The 17,174-nt window shown below is 41.1% G+C and overlaps 1 protein-coding gene across 3 annotated transcripts in view; it reads right to left on the bottom strand.

Annotated features, from left to right (window-relative positions):
* The window catches only part of sh3pxd2b (SH3 and PX domains 2B), a 233,610-nt gene that overhangs the window by 159,255 nt on the left and 57,181 nt on the right, over window positions 1-17,174 (bottom strand). For 2 of the 3 annotated variants that reach the window (XR_013933647.1, XM_080436258.1), the window contains exons 7-13: window positions 16,001-16,036; window positions 12,274-12,405; window positions 11,695-11,796; window positions 6,199-6,316; window positions 3,853-4,070; window positions 1,595-1,641; window positions 435-560 (exon numbers count right to left, since the gene is read on the bottom strand). Coding sequence is in view for 2 of the 3 variants with exons in the window: in XM_080436258.1 (XP_080292384.1) it covers window positions 435-560; window positions 1,595-1,641; window positions 3,853-4,070; window positions 6,199-6,316; window positions 11,695-11,796; window positions 12,274-12,405; window positions 16,001-16,036 (779 nt within the window). In the remaining variant the exon portion in view is untranslated. The remainder of the gene's footprint in view (window positions 1-434; window positions 561-1,594; window positions 1,642-3,852; window positions 4,071-6,198; window positions 6,317-11,694; window positions 11,797-12,273; window positions 12,406-16,000; window positions 16,037-17,174) is intronic. The other variant, XM_080436259.1, reaches the window with a different exon arrangement.

Below are 17,174 nucleotides of genomic sequence, written 5' to 3'. Positions count from 1 at the left end.
CCCAAAGTGGGGTCGCGGGAAGGTGGGAATATTATGAGGGGTTTGTTTTGGCTTTTTTTTTGGTGGTATAAAAAAGTTTGAGAACCCCTGGTGTAGATGGAAAAAAGAGCAGACCAAGTACAAAAAATATGAATATGAATATGAAAATAACAACATAACAAAAACATTAATTCACACAACACTGATAGTCATTGAAGCTATCTATGAAATCTACTAAAGTTTAATCTGCAACACAATTGTAGCCGCGGGTCCCAGCTGCATCTCTCTCTCAGCTAAAGGGACCTTGGTCTGAAAAACGTTGAAGACCCCTGATCTAAAGTCAATTCCTAGCCTTTAGTCCTTAAGAACACATTTTCTTTGATATGTTGAGATATACAAACCCATACCTGACACTCGTGTGGAGGCTCATTAATGTAAGGAAAACACATTCTCACCTCTACTTTAACTCCAGCCTGGAAGCTGATACCATCAGGGATTGTGGTCTGGAAGTCTGCTATGGTGTAGAATTCTTCCTCAACCTGGGGAGGGACGGGTGGCTTGGGCAGGTTCACACCGCGTGGCTATGGGGTGGGGGAGGGAGACATTGAAATATGAAGGACAGAGCGAGAAATGGAGAAAGGAAAGGATGGTGATAAAATAAGGACAGAGGGGAGGGAGGGAATGTTTTAACAAGAGGCACACATGCGACCCTCACCTTCACTTAACGCAGACCGCAGGTTCATATCGGAATATTGATATATTATTGATTTCAGCTGTTACAATTCCAAACATGCAAACATCACCCACTTTAATTACTTCAGTCTATATTAGTAGCTTAACTCTTTCACTGCCAGACTTATTTCAGACTGTGTCGTACCAGTGCCAGGAAAAAGGTGCATTTTTCCTCTGTTTGTTTTTTAACATTGAAGTGAATGGAGCAGCAAATTTTTGGATAGCGTTATCTCCTAGTTCCTTTGAGATAAACCCAAAAAAAAAAGACCAAAAAATTCAGAAAAATTCAAAAAATTCAAAAAAAACTATTTTTTCATATTTTCGTCATTCCGTCATTGGCCATGATAGCCATAGAGCCATCGGACGGGAATTCCCGTCCGGGGCAGTCAAAGAGTTAATGACTAGCATTACAATTCTATTGTCTTTTTATGACCAATGTATTTCTATTTAAGTTCATAACGTTAACATAAGTAACTAAATGCATTTGAAATTAAATAAAAATGTTACTTTTCAGGATTCTAATTCAAAAATAGCACAAGAAAATTCAGGATTCCAATAAAAAAATAGCAGATCTACAAGCTCAAAACGCGTCGCTGTTTTGAGCTTGTAGATCGGCATTTTTTGCTACTTTTGTGTGACATAGAATGGCGAAGTACGGCATTCATTTACGAAAAAAGTTAAACTACGGAGATAAGAGGTTTCTGCCCGACAGTATATGCAATGTGGCCCTCTGGAGTGAGTGTGGAAATATAGTGGCCCTCTCCATAATCAAAGTTGCCCATCCCTGCTGTAGCCTGTGGTGGAGGGGGTCTATAAGAGAGGGTCAGACAGGACCAACGTTGTCTTATGGAGGACATTTAATGAATGTGCGATCAGTACTCACGATGGTGAGGTCCCTGCGTGGTGGAAGTCTTTGTCTTAATCCTGCTTCTGTAGAAGGAAAGGATAGTGGTTAAAAAGATGAAGAGTCTGTCCCCTGCTTTCTTAGCACTCAGCAGTTCCTCAACCACAAAGTTTCATGGTGCTTATTCCAACCTTGCACTTTATAAAGTGCTTTGGAGCTGTTCATGGCTTGTGGTGAATGACATTAGCAAGACGGTTTGAATCATTGCCGTCTTGAATTCATCTTTGAATAAATTGAATTCCTGACTTATCGTTAGGAATTTACACAGGGACGGATTATAGCTTGTGCACAAGGGGGCCCTTGTTCTGCCACCTGAAAATCAACATTTCTTCCCCTCGTCCGTTTCATCTACTTCCACTAGGCAGATTTAAAAATGAAACCTGTGTTGTCTAATGACATTACACGTTTCCAATTTTGTAAAATAAAATACACTCTTATTTTGAAAGCCTCCCAGTTGTAGGAGGAAATCCGATTTCTATTAAAGCCGATGGACAAGCAAAACAAGTTACAAAGGACCTGGATTAAACGCAAGAATTTGGCAAAACTTCATATTTACAATAAGAAAGCCATGTGCTTGTGATTTACACAATGTAGACACTTTGGAAGTGCGTTCTCTTTTTTTTCGACCGCCTCTCCGTGGCAGCAGGTGAGTCTAATGATCTCACCTGGCTAACTTACAGTAGACACAATGGCCCTCATTTATCAACGGAGCGTATAAACCGGCTTATATTTTTCCATATATTCGGCCGTACACCAACGTCGAAGTCACATTTATCAGGATCCTATACAGGAAATCCTAGCGTACATCAGGTCGGAGCTTTGATAAATCTCAGTCTAAGTCTGAAAACGAGCGTCATTTAAATAACACGCCCTTAAATAAAACGCCCCTACTTCACGACATGAAGAACCAGAATACGACCCAAAAAATAAGAAAGAGTTTCCCCCGCTCGCCTCGCCACACACGCACTCGCACACGCCTCTCTCTCTCTCTATATTGGAGCGGCGGGTTTATATCCTTAACCCAGCCAGGTTATGTAGCCTACATAACTCTCTATGACATAACTCCATAACATAGGACAAGCTACTGTAAGTTTGTAGACCTCACTGTCCATGAAAAGATGGTCGGGACTCCCGAAAATTCTCTCGCAGAAGCGCTCGTATATTTTGAAAATAGCAGATCTACAAGCTCACAACGCATCGCGATGCGACCTGTAGACCAGCTTGTAGATCTTCTATTTTCAAATAGCCAATGCAGCCAGATCTGCAAGCTTAACCGAATGACTGTTAAAGCAGTCTGTTTAAATTAGTTTATAAAATGATATATTTTCACAGCGATTATTTATTAGTGTAGATATACACATTTTGGAGTGGATTATGTGTCCAGATGCCTGTCAGACAGTCAGACAATGCTGCTCCGCAGGTCTACAATGGAATAAACGGGCGCAGCCAACGTCAACAACTGGTCTCGACCAGACGTGAGATCTCAGCGTACGGTAGGCTGAAACCAACGTCAGGATATATTGATAAATGCCGAAAGTTGCGGTGATCTCGCCGTACGCCCATTATTTGGTCTGCACCGCGTTGATAAATGAGGGCCAATCTGCACACAGTCACAGATTTTGTGCACAGGGCCCATTTTCACTTTAATCCGTCCATGAATTTACAACAATACAGCCTTCACATTGAAAACAAAGAAGCTAGCCCTACTCTTTCCTGAAGCACAGTCTAGCATGGTGTAGTGCAGTGTCCGGGGCAGGGACCACCAGTGGTCCTTCGGGAGGTACCAGGGCCAGGGGGTCCCCAGCTAAATCAGTTAACATAGCGGCACAATCATTTTAACCACTTAGCTTTGGCTATTAAAAAATAGCAGATCTACAAGCTCATAGCGCGGCACAGAGTGCCGCGCTATGAGCTTGTATATCTGCTATTTTTAAAAAATCTTGAAAATGTGTGCATATCTTTGAATATATATATTTTTTTAAAGCGAACATTTTTAACTCAAATCTTTGCTTCTGGGGGTCCCTGGCACAAAACGTTTTCAGATGGCGGTCCGCGGCCAAATGATTTAGGGGTCCTTGGCATGAAACAGGTTGAAAACCAGTGCCGTAGTGCATCATGCATGATGTACAGTAGGCCTATATAGCCTGCATTCAGTGCTTGGATTGTAAACGATGTAATGATTCACTGATAAATTGCTTAAATATGACTGTTGTTGAACTACCACTTCATACACGTACTGAGTCGCTTGTTGTTATCGGAGAAAGGTGTGAGTTTGTTCTCTCTCGGGCTGTTGTCTCGGTTGTCCTTGGCTGCGTTGTTCTGTTGGTTCTGTCTGGAGAAGCCGTCCAGGTCGTTGGTACTGGCGTGGGTAGCCGCACCCGCTGACTGTTTCTGGGCCAGGATGTCGGCCTTCTTCAGGTAGGATGCCGGGGCCCAGCCCTCACGGCCCTGGTACCTGGGTGAGCGGAGGAGAAATGTGACATCCAGAGCTTTGGTGAACACATACAGTAGAATATAAATACAATTTACTTACTAGAATGGAAAGGAACAGAGATGGGGCTATATAGTTCAATCAATTCAGTTCTAAACAGTCAAATCAATGTTGTCCCATATACAGTCAAATCAATTAAGTCCCCCACAGTTCAATTAAGTTATATACAGTGAAATCAATTAGTCCCATGTAATCAAATCAATTAAGTCTCACACAGTTAGTGAGTCAATTAGCCAAAGCAAGACAATTTTCTGAATCAGCCACTGTCCTCAAATTGATTTTGAAAACACATTTAAAACACGCGGCACGCCCACTTAACCACTTAATGCGGTGGCCGAAAGGCACAGATAGGCTTATGTCATGGGCTGGGCTGGGTGGGTAAGCTGGGTCAGCGTTAAGTGGTCAGGGGCCTGTTCCTCAAAAGGTGAATTAGAGCTAAAGCCTGGCTTTTCCACCTATCCTGGCTTAATTTAGCCAGGATTAGAGCTGAGTCGGTTCCTCAAAAGGTGAATTATCTTGAAGATTAGTTTAGCCAGTTCACCCTGGCTAAGTTTAGCCTTATCCGATTCCTCAAAAGAGAATTGAAGCAAGCCTAGCTTAGTTACCATGGCAATTTAGCTGTGAAGTTAGCCTGGTCAGGAGCAGGCTAACAGCCAAGCTTACTTAATCCAGTGCCTTGTTCTTCAAGTTTTTCCACAGTTAATTCAAAACATGTGTTTGTATATGGACTAATTTTAATGACCCTGCATTCAAATAAAATGAAATAAATACAATAAGATATAATCAAATTAATTACTGAAATAGTGTGTGACCATGAATCATAATCATAATTGTTTCACAATGACTCATGTGATATGTAATTGTCACTCTGTTATAGTTAACACTATAGTTCATCTTGTTGTTAGATGTTTGATAATATATTATTTTTTTTTTAAAATATTATAAAAAATGTCTGACACATACATACACACACATATACCCGTAGCTAATAATTTATATATATATATATATATATATATATATATATATATATATATATATATATATATATATATATATAAATTATTAGTTACGGGTTTAAAGGAGCCTCTTTGTAAGTCAATGAGGAGCATATTTTAAATTATCAATTTCTAGTCAATGGAGAAATTATTTTTTATTTCTTGTCCACCTTTGGAGTTACATCATGATGGCAAGGTAACTACATAACACAACCCAAACCTCTACCAAAGTGGTCTTGCAAATATGGGGTTATTTATTGCGTGTCTCGTCCCGTCCCGTCCCCCCCGCTCATCCCGTCACGGCCCCCTGTCGCGGTCAACCCCCCCCCCCATCCCGTCCCGTCCCGTCCTGTCCCGTTGTGGCCCCCGTCGCAGTACACCCCCCCCCCCCCCGTCCCCGTTCGTCCCGTTGCCCGTCCGTCTCAAACACACACACACACACACACACACACACACACACACACACTGAGTGTGCTTGCAATACTTTGCCATGCTTTCTCCCTGGATCTATTTATTGCGGTCGCGTTTCCTTTCTTGCTTAAATACATTTTACTTCCTTGTATGATTTCATAAGCTGCTGCAGTGCTGCTATTCAGCCACAGAGAAGAACGCTGCTCTGGTTTTGGACTCCGTGATTGGTCAAGTTCAAGGAATCTGCGCTCGAGTTCATGGTCTTTTATAGAAATACGTCGCCGGCGAATCGCCGCCCATTAAGCCTGGCTTCATTATCCTGGCTGGACACAGCCTGGCTTGACAAGGTCTAGCTCGACAAAGTTGCTCCTTTTCAGCCTGGCTTGGCGTCTGAGGAACGGAATAAACGAGGCTTTTCGGACCCGACTTTGTCAAGCCTTGATTTGGCTTAAGGCCAGGCTTTTTTAATTCACCTTTTGAGGAACAGGCCCCAGATGGGGTTGGGCTGTTTTCAAGATTTTCAAGTGGGCCTTGATCCAGAAAAGGTTGGGAACCACTGCTGTAACCATCCCCTGTAAGCATCCCAGAAGCAGGATATCTTGGGAGGAACGCCCAGCAAACTGAGAGAATAAACCCTGTGTGCTGTGTTACAACACCCTGTGTTTCCTGGATCCTTCATTTACCTGATCTTCCACCAGCCCTCCAGGTTCTTCTGAATCACCTCCACGATCATACCTCTCTCCAGGTCAATCTCGTCTTGGTCTCTGGCAGAGTACTGGTAGATCACCGTGTACTTCTCCTCTGAGACGGCACAAAACATAAAGAGTACTGTTTAACATGAGGTCCTGGCATTTGTGTTCCAGCTCACAGATACACATGGGGAGGCTGGTTTGCTATCGTTGCTGTAAGGCAGAAACCTCATATGTGCAAAACTGTTAATTTTCAGGGAATGAAAAAAAAAAAAAAAAAAGAACAATGGATCCAATGTAGTCATTATTTGGTTAAATATTGGTTAAATATTTATAAAAATAGGTGATCTACAAGCTCACAACGTGTTGTGATGCTATAGGGTTGTGACCTTGTAGATCACCTATTTTTTCTACTTTTGCATTACACTCTTGTATGACAAAGTATAGGGCATTAATTTACGGAAAAAAAACAAACACAGTTGAAATATGGAGATACAAGGTTTCTGCCCGACAGTGACACTATGCTATGTGCCAGCTTATGCCCAGCTGGTCAACTCCTCTGAGATATGGAGCTAGTTGGCGAGCAAAATCGACATGCTTATTATAAAATGCTGGTCAGCCTGTGATGATGACAGACTGTTTGGCTGCCTCTGCTGTCCAACAGGCTGTGTCGACTTCACCCATTTTCAACCTATCTTCATGTAATTGGTCCTCACTAATGCTCAAGATAAAATGGTACGATTCTTTTCTACTCGGTCTCTGTCTCATAGGAGGGCTGTAGACACTTCAGAAACCCGCCCACCAGTGACAGGCAGGTTCTTTTTTTAAACACAATTTCAAATTTCTTATTTAGATTTGTATTAACCCATTGAGACCTGAAGCCGATTCTACATGTCTCCTAAATCTCAACAGTTTTCTGAAAAACGTATGTTTCTATATCAGTGGTGCTCAATATTTTTCATGTCAAGGACCCCCAAAATGATATGTATTTGGCCGCGGACCCCCATCAAAATATTTTGTTCCAGGGACCCCCCAGAAGCTAAGATTTGAGTTAAAAATGTTCGCTTTAAAAGTATATATATTCAAAGATTTGCAAACATTTTCACGATTTTTAAAAAATAGCAGATCTACAAGCTCGTAGCGCGGCACTCGGTGCCGCGCTATGAGCTTGTATATCTGCTATTTTTGAATAGCCTAAAGTGTAAAATAATGCTTTTTAGCTCAAATCTAAAAATGACACAGTTCCAGGTCTTAATGGGTTAATGCGAATACAAATCTCAGGAATAGAAAGCCTGACGTTTCTATTAGCTTGGATTCCCCATCGATGATGTCACTGGTAGGCGGGTTTCTGAACTGTCAACAGTCCTCCTCTGAGACACAGACCGAGTAGACAAAAATGGTACCATATTATAATGAGCATTAGTGAGGACCAATTACATGAAGATAGGTTGAAAATGGGTGAAGTCGTCCTTTAATAATGTTGTAAGAGGCATGAAGGTAGTTTGATTTAGCAATGCTAGCGAGTTAGCTGTATCTCACAAGTGCCCAGTACCTGTCCATGTGTATCTAACGTATATACATTCACAACAACACTTCAGGGGTCCAAATGCAGCACGTGTACATAGGAAACAGCTCGGCAGTCAAGGCACACAACAGCATGGTTAGATCCAGCTTTAGGCTCTTTGTTTTTCCTCTCCTAATGCTTGATGTGCTCGGCATCTCTGAATAATAATCCTACAACTCTGACTGATCAAGATCTGAGTCATTGGTCGCTGCCCATTGCACATGTTGTTTTGGTTGACATCTGGGATAGGATTTGAACTTGATCGCATTTTCTGGAGCAAGAAAAAAAGTGGAATACTGTATCATGGGTGGGCATCTACTTTAGTTTTTACACTTATAGAATAAGTCAATAATTAAAAACAAACAACCCAAAAACAAACAAACAAAACAGTGAATGGAAAAATCGTTATTATGAATAAAAGAGAAAAGATAAATTCTCGAAAATAGCGTTCAAACAAATCAAATCAAACAATAATGCAAACAAAATTTAGAGGACTTTACAGTAAATAATAAACCTAATAAAAAAGGTTGAGATTTCCATTCTTTATTTTTCTCAGTTCACTGTCGACTGGAAAAGTCTGCAGTTATGGCTCACGAGAAAAGAAAACACATCTTCCATTCATCATTATGAAAGAATAATTATCTTTCCATTCTGCGTGGACATTGTACGTCTTTTGTCTCATGGTGTCTCTTCCAGACCACAGATACTGCCATCTCTCATGTCATCTCGGTAGCTGTGGTTGAAAAGCCTAGTAGTACTAAACAGGACCATTGATATGCTGCCACGGTCAATCTCAATCAGTGTCATTTTAGATTTTAGTCCTATTTTATACTTTGGCTATTAAAAAATAGCAGATATACAAGCTCATGGTGGGGGGGGGGGGGGCTCCCTGGAACCTAATATTTTGAGATGGGGGGGGGGGGGGTCCGCGGCCAAACGCATATAATTTTGGGGGTCCTTGAGATGAAAAGTTTTTTTCCAGGGACCCCCAGAAAGATTTGCACAAATTTTCACAAAAAGAGACTAAAGCTGATCTACAAGCTCATAGCGTGGCACTCGGTGCCACGCTATGAACTTGTATATCTGCTATTTTTGAATAGCCAAAGTATAAAATAATGGTTATAGGCTATAGCTGAAAATCTAAAATGACAGACACTTTCGCGGATTGAATGGGTTAACCACTGCCCTGATATGATTCGTTGGGGTTCACATGCAAACCAGCAAACCTGAGCACGTTTGGACAGTAGATGAAATGAAAGGGCGTTATTGACTGGGCTTTCAGATTGCTACAAAACGCTTGTCTGCATCTACCGGTCAATCTTAAAAGGCATGGTTGGCTGTGGTGGACAGTAATGAAGTACATCTACTTGAGTACTGTACTTTTGAGTACTAGTATTTGTATTTTTTTGATACTAACACATCACACTACAAGACAAAAGGCGTTGCGCGTTGTGAGCTTGTATATCTTTTTCTTCTGCTAAATCTGTCTATTTACGTCTACATTTTAACACAGCAATGCATAAATTGATGTTAAAAAAAGAGGGAAGAAATGTGTTCGTCAATACAACGTGAAAGATTCAATGCACCGCTCAAGATTATGTGACCAGCGAGAGGGTCTATCGATCCTTTCAGTAAAGTCACGAGTAGAGCAGGTTTCTGAAAAACAAAGTCCACTCTGCATGCAAGGGTTTTTAGATCAGTGGTTCTCAAAGTGCGGTCCAGCGACCCTCAGGGTTCCTTGAGGGGTTCCACATGGACCATTTACAGGTCTGTAACTCTGAGAGTGCACAAATGTGGTCCATTTGGTTCCATTTATACACCCTCTATCAGTGGTGTAAAGTAACTAAGTATTGTACTCAAGTACTGTACTTAGGTAAAATTTTGAGGTATTTTTACTTTACTGGAGTATTTCCAATTTTCTGTACTTTTACTACTCTCTCAGAGGCAAATATTGTACTTAATAGTTACTTTGTAGATTTGTATTATTACAACAAAACATGCATTAACCACTTCAGCCCTGAATACATTTCAGCTATTTGAAAATAGCCGATCTATAAGCTCACAATGTGTCGCCATGCAACGCATTGTGAGCTTGTAGATCTGCTATTTTCAAAAGATTTTTATGCATTTGAAAACTTGAAATGGGACATTCTGCAAAACAAGTACTTTTACTTTTGGTACTTTAAGTACATTTTGATACCAATACGTTTGTACTTTTACTCAAGTAAATTTTTAATTTCTCTTACTTTCTAGTATTTCTACAGTGTAGTATTGATACTTGTAAAAAATTGGGGAGTACTTTTTCCACCACTGCCCTCTATGCGGGTCCTTGACATTAAAAAAGAGATTTGAGAACCACTGGTTCAGTTCACAGGCTCAGGTCATGCAACAAGACATGCATATGATTACAAATGCAGGCAACGCATTCACACAGTATAGAAAAGGGGGTGAAAAAAGGCGTGCTGTCCACCTTGCCCAAAACCCGTGCCGAACAGATCCCCTAAAGTTCTGCGACGACCCATGTGCCTCGGTAGCGACCAAAACCTCCGAGGCACTGGCGGCACGGCAAAGTGGGCGGGGCAGGAAGTCATCAAACAGGGAGTGAACCATTACATGTATTGATATATTGATCATATGACTGTCACCCTGTATTACATTTAGCATTCATTTATATATTCCTGAAAACATGTCATTTTTGTCAAGCTTACTTTTTGTGCGACACATTTTTTTTTGTTTTGTAGCAAAAGCATAAATTAGGTCACATTTTAACCCATTGAAACCGGGAACATGTGTCTGTCATTTTTGATTTCTTTGGCTATTCAAAAATAGCAGCTATACAAGCTCATAGCGCGGCACTGAGCTTGTAGATCTGCTATTTTTGAAAAATCGTGAAAATAATAGTTTTTTAAAGCAAACATTTGTAAAATATTTTGTTCCAAGGACGCCCAGAAGCAAAGATTTGAGTTACAAATGTTTGCTTTAAAGAATATCTAATCAAAGATTTGCACAACTTTTCAAGGATTTTTCAAAAATAGCAGATCTACAAGCTCATAGCGCGGCACTCGGTGCCGCGCTATGAGCTTGTATATCTGCTATTTTTGAATAGCCAAAGAATTCTAAAATGTGTTCCCGGCCCGATTGAATGGGTTAAGGTTGGTGGCTATAGCTGTGGCCCTGCACTGAAAGTGTTCTAATTTCATCAGCACTGAATAAAACATTTAATCAGTTATGTACCCTTGATGGTCATCGGTTTTTAAAAATCGTGTAGAGATTTAAAAAGGTTGTCATAGTTAGCTTAGTGATTAGAAATGATTGCTTAGGCAGAAGGTGACAGGTTTGATCCCTGCAAGAGCCAACATGTCCATTAATAGCCACATGTCCCATTAAAGCAAGCCAACACACTGGATCCCCAAGAATGTTACACACTCACACTTTAGGTCACAGGAAAAAAAGCATAAGCTGAATCTAAGAGGAGATGATATTGCATTTATATTACATTTCTACTCAGGTCTACAGCATTTAATCAACATAGATAAGAGACTACGTCAAGATTCCAGGCATTTCTTTGCTGTCGGGTGGAAACCTTGGATCTCCAATACATTTATTTTTTTATTATTATTTTAAAAACAGTTTAAAGAAGTGAAAATAGACGATCTGCTAGCTCACAACGTGTCACGTCACGATGCGTTGTAGATCTGCTATTTTCATTACTTCATCATACTCTCTTGTATGATGAAGTAGGGCATTATTTAAAACAATATAAAAAATATGGAGATACAGAACGTTTCATATGGAGCTACATTACGTTTCTGCCTGACAGCAATGATTTCCTCGAAAAATGACTTCCTAAAAGGCATCTAAAAATCTTGAAGCTTTCCTTTCAGAAGTCCTCGCAATAAATAATAAGCCAGAAATCCGTCACAAACCTTCTTCTCCAGGTAGAGAGAAATCATCTGGGTCGTCCTGAGCCTCCAGGCAGGTGGCAGGAACCCAGCCCTGGGCGTCCTCTGAGCTCACAAACCACCAACCTGAGCAAACAATGGGGAAAAAGTGAAAAAATTAAAGGACATTCCTTTTTTAAAGGGGGTACACCGATCCATTTAAACATCCATATCTCCCACACATTCCTATGATGTAGCAGAGCCCAGACGATGCGTGTAAAACAACTCTTCTCGAAACGTGGGAAGGATATACAAAAGTCAACTGTGTGACCAACAGTCTGGAGTTGCAGTTTCAAATAATTGTAGTGGAGTAAAAGTACAATATTTGCCTCTGAGATGTACTGGAGTAGAAGTAAAAGTACAGAAAATGGGAAATACTCCAGTAAAGTAAAAAAAAATCCTCAAAACTGTACTTCAAGTACAGCACTTTTTTTTGTCAGATATAGTATTGTACAATCCTAGGGATTGTAATTTTGCTATGTTTTATATATTTTATTATTTATTATAGTTAGTAATCATGAGTGTAAATACTTAGTTACTTTACACCACTGTGTGTGGCCTTACCTGACTCGTTCTTCTCGATGACCTCCACCACCTGGCCAGCGTGCAGGCTGATCTCAGAGCTCTCCTGCTTCTCGTAGTCTGTGACCGCTACGTACTGCTCCAGAAGCAGAGGGTCCGCCGACGTGGAGTCTCCTGTCACCACAGCAGACCAGAGCACAGTCAACCTTTCTGGCCTTTAACATTGGCTTTTTGTCCCGGCCCTGGATCTCAATATTGCAAAGAAAAGGCCTCCTCTCCCAATCAAAAGTATACTACTGCAACACTATTGTGGATGACTATTGTGGATGATGGCGCGGGTTTTTAACTGCGGCGGATCCGTTATGGAGTTATGGAATTTCTGTACTGTACCACTCGTTCTAGGGTATCATAACGTCATAATAAAGGTAAGAATAATGTTGGCCGTAATTCTCCTTTAACACATTGAATGCCAATCGCGTAGATCTACGCGAACCGCCGATTCCCATTGAAATTTCCCCAGGTGCACTTTCCGATTTTTTTTAAATCCATTTCCGTTTCCGGTTTGAAGACAGGAAACGGAATTATTCGGGTTCCGGTTTTTTCGATTGTATCCGCTTCCTGTCTGGGATCCTGTTTAAAACTCGATTTTCTCTGTCGTTGTTTTTCTCCTCGCTGATCACTGTTTAGCGTTGATCCGCTGTATCTTCAAGATGGCGGCTCGGATTTGGAAACTGTTTTCGCTGGCCGTTTCACACAGATCCGCAGTGTGTTTAGAACCAAATGAACGCGCACTTTTAACTTATTTAGCGAGGTCTGTGGCGACATGAAAAAAACAAAAAAACAACAATAAAACGCTGGCACTGGTGAGTACATTATGAGATTAAACTCTGGCATGGAATGTGTTAAGAGTGGTCTCCAAATGACTGTCAAAAATAGATTTACATCATCACAATGATCAAAGGGCAACCCCGGCGATTTTTTACCCGAGTTCTACACTCGCCTGCTATGTACAGTAAAACATAGGTAGGTTCGACGTGTTTTAAATAGGCTGGCAGAGATGACCATGCCTTCTGATTGGTGAAATCTGCATTCGGAAGTGTTGTGTCAGAATTTAACCTGCTCTCTTGGCAACAGAACGATATGATTCAAGTGAAGAATTGGTGGCGTTGCAGCAGGTGATGAGAGGCGCCTTATCGACAGTATTGAGATTCAGCGAGCGGACGGGCAGAGGAAGAGGTGGCAGGCATGATTGAAGAAAAATGGTGAGCAGAAAGAAAGGAATGGATTGATGGTACATTGGAAGTGGATGGCAGGTGTTAGGAAAGAGGACAGGAAATGGAACGAAAAAAAAAAAAAAGTTATGTAAATCATCAACATGGCTTTGACATCAGCATAGAGGACAAACCAGCACCCATAGAGCCCACCACCGATGTTAGCACCAAGCTAGCAATACAAACAATTAAACAACAATCCGGAGACTAAACTAATAGAACTGATTGACACTGAAGACTATAGAAGATGACGTCTTGCTGATTTCTCTACGTCTGAATGTTACTAAACATTCTCCCTCGTCATTCTACTGTGGAATTTCATATACAAATCAAAAAAGAGGAAAAATCAACAGGACAGTGTCAACCCAAGGCCACTAAAACAGCATGAGCATTACATGTATCACATTTCTGGTTGAAGAGCTAAGCTGAAAGATACTGAAGAACCCATGTTGTGAAGGTCGAGCTACGGGGACTGGGAAGGGGGAGAGTTATGGGTCGAAGCCAAACCATCACTCAAGGTAGTGATGGATTAATGGTCCACCATCACTCAGCTGCATGCACCGCAGCACACAGTGACATCACACCTGTCTTATGCTACTGTACATAGCTTGAGGAACCATTCAATGGAGTTCAATGGACAGGTGGGCGCCATCTTGAGAGGTTTTCGCTATTCCTTTCAATGTGATGACGTCACGTTCTCTTTCTAGATATTAGGACACTGGTTCTCAAAGTGGGGACCTCCAGGGGTACTTGGGTAGGTCCAGGGGGTTCCTCAGCTAAATGAATGATAGTTAGGAACCAAATGGATCGTTACGGGTCTGTAACTCCGCCAGTGTATAAGGGTCCATTTGGTTCCATTTAGTTAACCCATTAAGACCTGGAACTGTGTCATTTTTTGATTTGAGCTAAAAAGCATTATTTTACAGCATTATTTTACACAAGTCATAGCGCGGCACTGAGTGCCGCGCTACGAGCTTGTATATCTGCTATTTTTGAACATTCGTGAAAACATGTGCAAATCTTTGAATATATATATTTCTAAAGCGAACATTTTTAACTCAAATCTTTGCTTCTGGGGGTCCCTGGAACAACATATTTTGATGGGGGTCCGTGGCCAAATACATATAATTTTGGGGGTCCTTGACATGAAAAAGTTTGAGCACCACTGATATAGAAACATACGTTTTTCAGAAATCTGTTGGGATTTAGGAGACATGTAGAATCGGCTTCAGGTCTTAAAGGGTTAAATAAATACAACTTTGGAAGTGTGCACGCAGAAAAGTGGCACGAAAAATAAGTGAGTCAACATCACAACATGATGTTGCATCGCGACACGTTGTGAACTTATCAGCTATTTTTTGCTATAGAACTAATCAGCACCACAACCAAAATACAATTTTTGCCGGTAGATAACACCGGCAGCGTGACAGCGTCACACTGGAGCATTGTTTTATTCATTACTCTTATTTCTGGAAGAACAGGACACTTATGATAATGTTATTGAATATTTGAGACACATTATTTTGTTCTAAATATACACAGGTTGACAAACAAGACTAATGTTCTGGATGCTTCATTTCATAAAGTGTAAATATCCATAGACATTCTACCCGGAAATACCGCCCTACACCTATGTTTACTAACATTCTGATCTGGTCCATTCCTCGAATTATGAAGTATACAGGATTTAAGAAGTGGTTGAGCTCACAAACGGTCTAATTTTGTCTCTGTTTCTCTTAACCCTTTAAGACCGGGGGACGCATCTGTGTAACCACTTTATCCATATTTTATACTTTTGGCTATTCAAAAATAGCAGATATACAAGCTCATAGCGCGGCACCGAGTGCCGCGCTATGAGCTTGTAGATCTGCTATTTTTTTTTAAATCGTGTTTTTTTTTGCAAATCTTTGAATATATATCTATAAAGCAATTGTTTTTTACTCAAATATTTGCTTCTGGGGGTCCCTGGATTTTTTTTTTTAGATGGGGGTCCGCAGCCAAATACATATCGTTGTGGGGCTCCTTGACACTGACATTAATATTATAGCAACATAAGTGTTTCAGAAAACTGTTTTTAAACTGATTTAGAAGACATTTGTAGAATCCCCAGAAGCAATAACATTTTAGCTAGAAATGCTCGCTTTAAATATATATATATTCAAAGATTTGCACAACATTTTTCACGATTTTTCAAAAATAGCAGATCTACAAGCTCATAGCGCGGCACTCGGTGCCGCGCTATGAGCTTGTATATCTGCTATTTTTGAATAGCCCAACGAAATCTAAAAAATGACACACAGATGCGTTCTCAGGTCTTAAAGAGTTAAGAACCAAAGCAAAAACACCCAAGACTTCCACAGAGCCGCATCCCACCTGCCCAGGTCAGGGGAGGAGGAGAGGGGGGGGGGGGGATTGGAAAGGCAGGGAATCTGGCCGCTAGCAACCCAGGGGTCTTACACACACAGCATGAGGGCCAAAGGATGACAGTCTGTTACTACCTCGCTTTAGGAAAGTAGTCGCTCTCTCCACAAGGCCTGGTGGGAGGGAAAAAAATGAATGGAGAAGAGAAGAAGTGAAAAGGAAAGAAAAAAATAAACTAAATGACATGGGTGAAACTTAAGGATGTTAGACGAATAGAGTAGGCAGGGGGGGAATAAAAAACATGAAGGAAACTGTGAAACAACAGGAACTGGGGGGAAGTTTGCTCCTGTGTTGCTGCTGGTGTGAAAGTCTCAGCACCACCAGCATATAAAGCATCATCAACACAAATCATCCACGGTTTGAGAGAAAAGATTCAAATACGTTTTTAATCATAACATGTTATTTAGTTACAAAACAAAAACAGCCACAGACGTGCATTACTGTCGGAGCTATACCAAATAAAAACAAAATAAAAAATTTGTTTGGCTTTACCAGACATTTTATAGTAATAAGCCTTGGAGTACATGAGCAATGCAATGTTACCACTAGATGGGGACGAAGTGAACCTTTTTGAGATGTTGAGCAGAGTAATGACAGAGCTGTTGTGTACAACTAAGCCTATGGCCCAAATATAACTTCAGAAGCTTCTTTTTTTTTAATAGACTGCCTTAGCCTACTTAAAAGTCAAAAGGAGGAGGCAGGACACATAATCTGTGTTCCTAATGTTCTGGGGCCACAGCGAAAGTTAAAACTGGAATAGAACAATGTGCCACGCCACCCGATATGCGATAGATATTTAACACATTGGGTGCCAGAGGTTTATTAAAATATTATACGTTGAGTGCCAGCATTTCTTCCATCCACTTGCGTTATACGTTTCGTGCTGTAGAAGCCTAGACGCGGAAGTGCATGTAAACAAAGCGTGCGTGCGAGACGGCGGAGGGTCCCGACTAACGCCTGGAACAATAATATTTCCAACGCGACCCTCCATTGCAGCGTGATCGCCGATCGAAAACGGCTCGTTTCCACCACATTAAAAAGAAATGGAGATATTAAGCTTTTAATCAAGGAGATAACATTGAAAACGCCGACCGGAAGGATTTTTGACATGGAGCCACATCCAGCCTCTTCTTCTCAGAAACTGCTTGGGTGATGTCAAAGTTTCGTTTTAGCGCCCCACGTGGCCCACATGTATAAAAATAGAATTGGGTCAAAAACGGTCCGGACCGTTTTCGGCACTTCTCGTTTGGA

The sequence above is a fragment of the Gymnoscopelus braueri genome, assembly GCF_963280865.1.
Source record: "Gymnoscopelus braueri genome assembly, chromosome: 8".
Lineage (NCBI taxonomy): Eukaryota > Metazoa > Chordata > Actinopteri > Myctophiformes > Myctophidae > Gymnoscopelus > Gymnoscopelus braueri.
The sequence above is the reverse complement of the archived record's forward strand: the minus strand, read 5'-3'. Positions and strand labels throughout refer to the sequence as shown.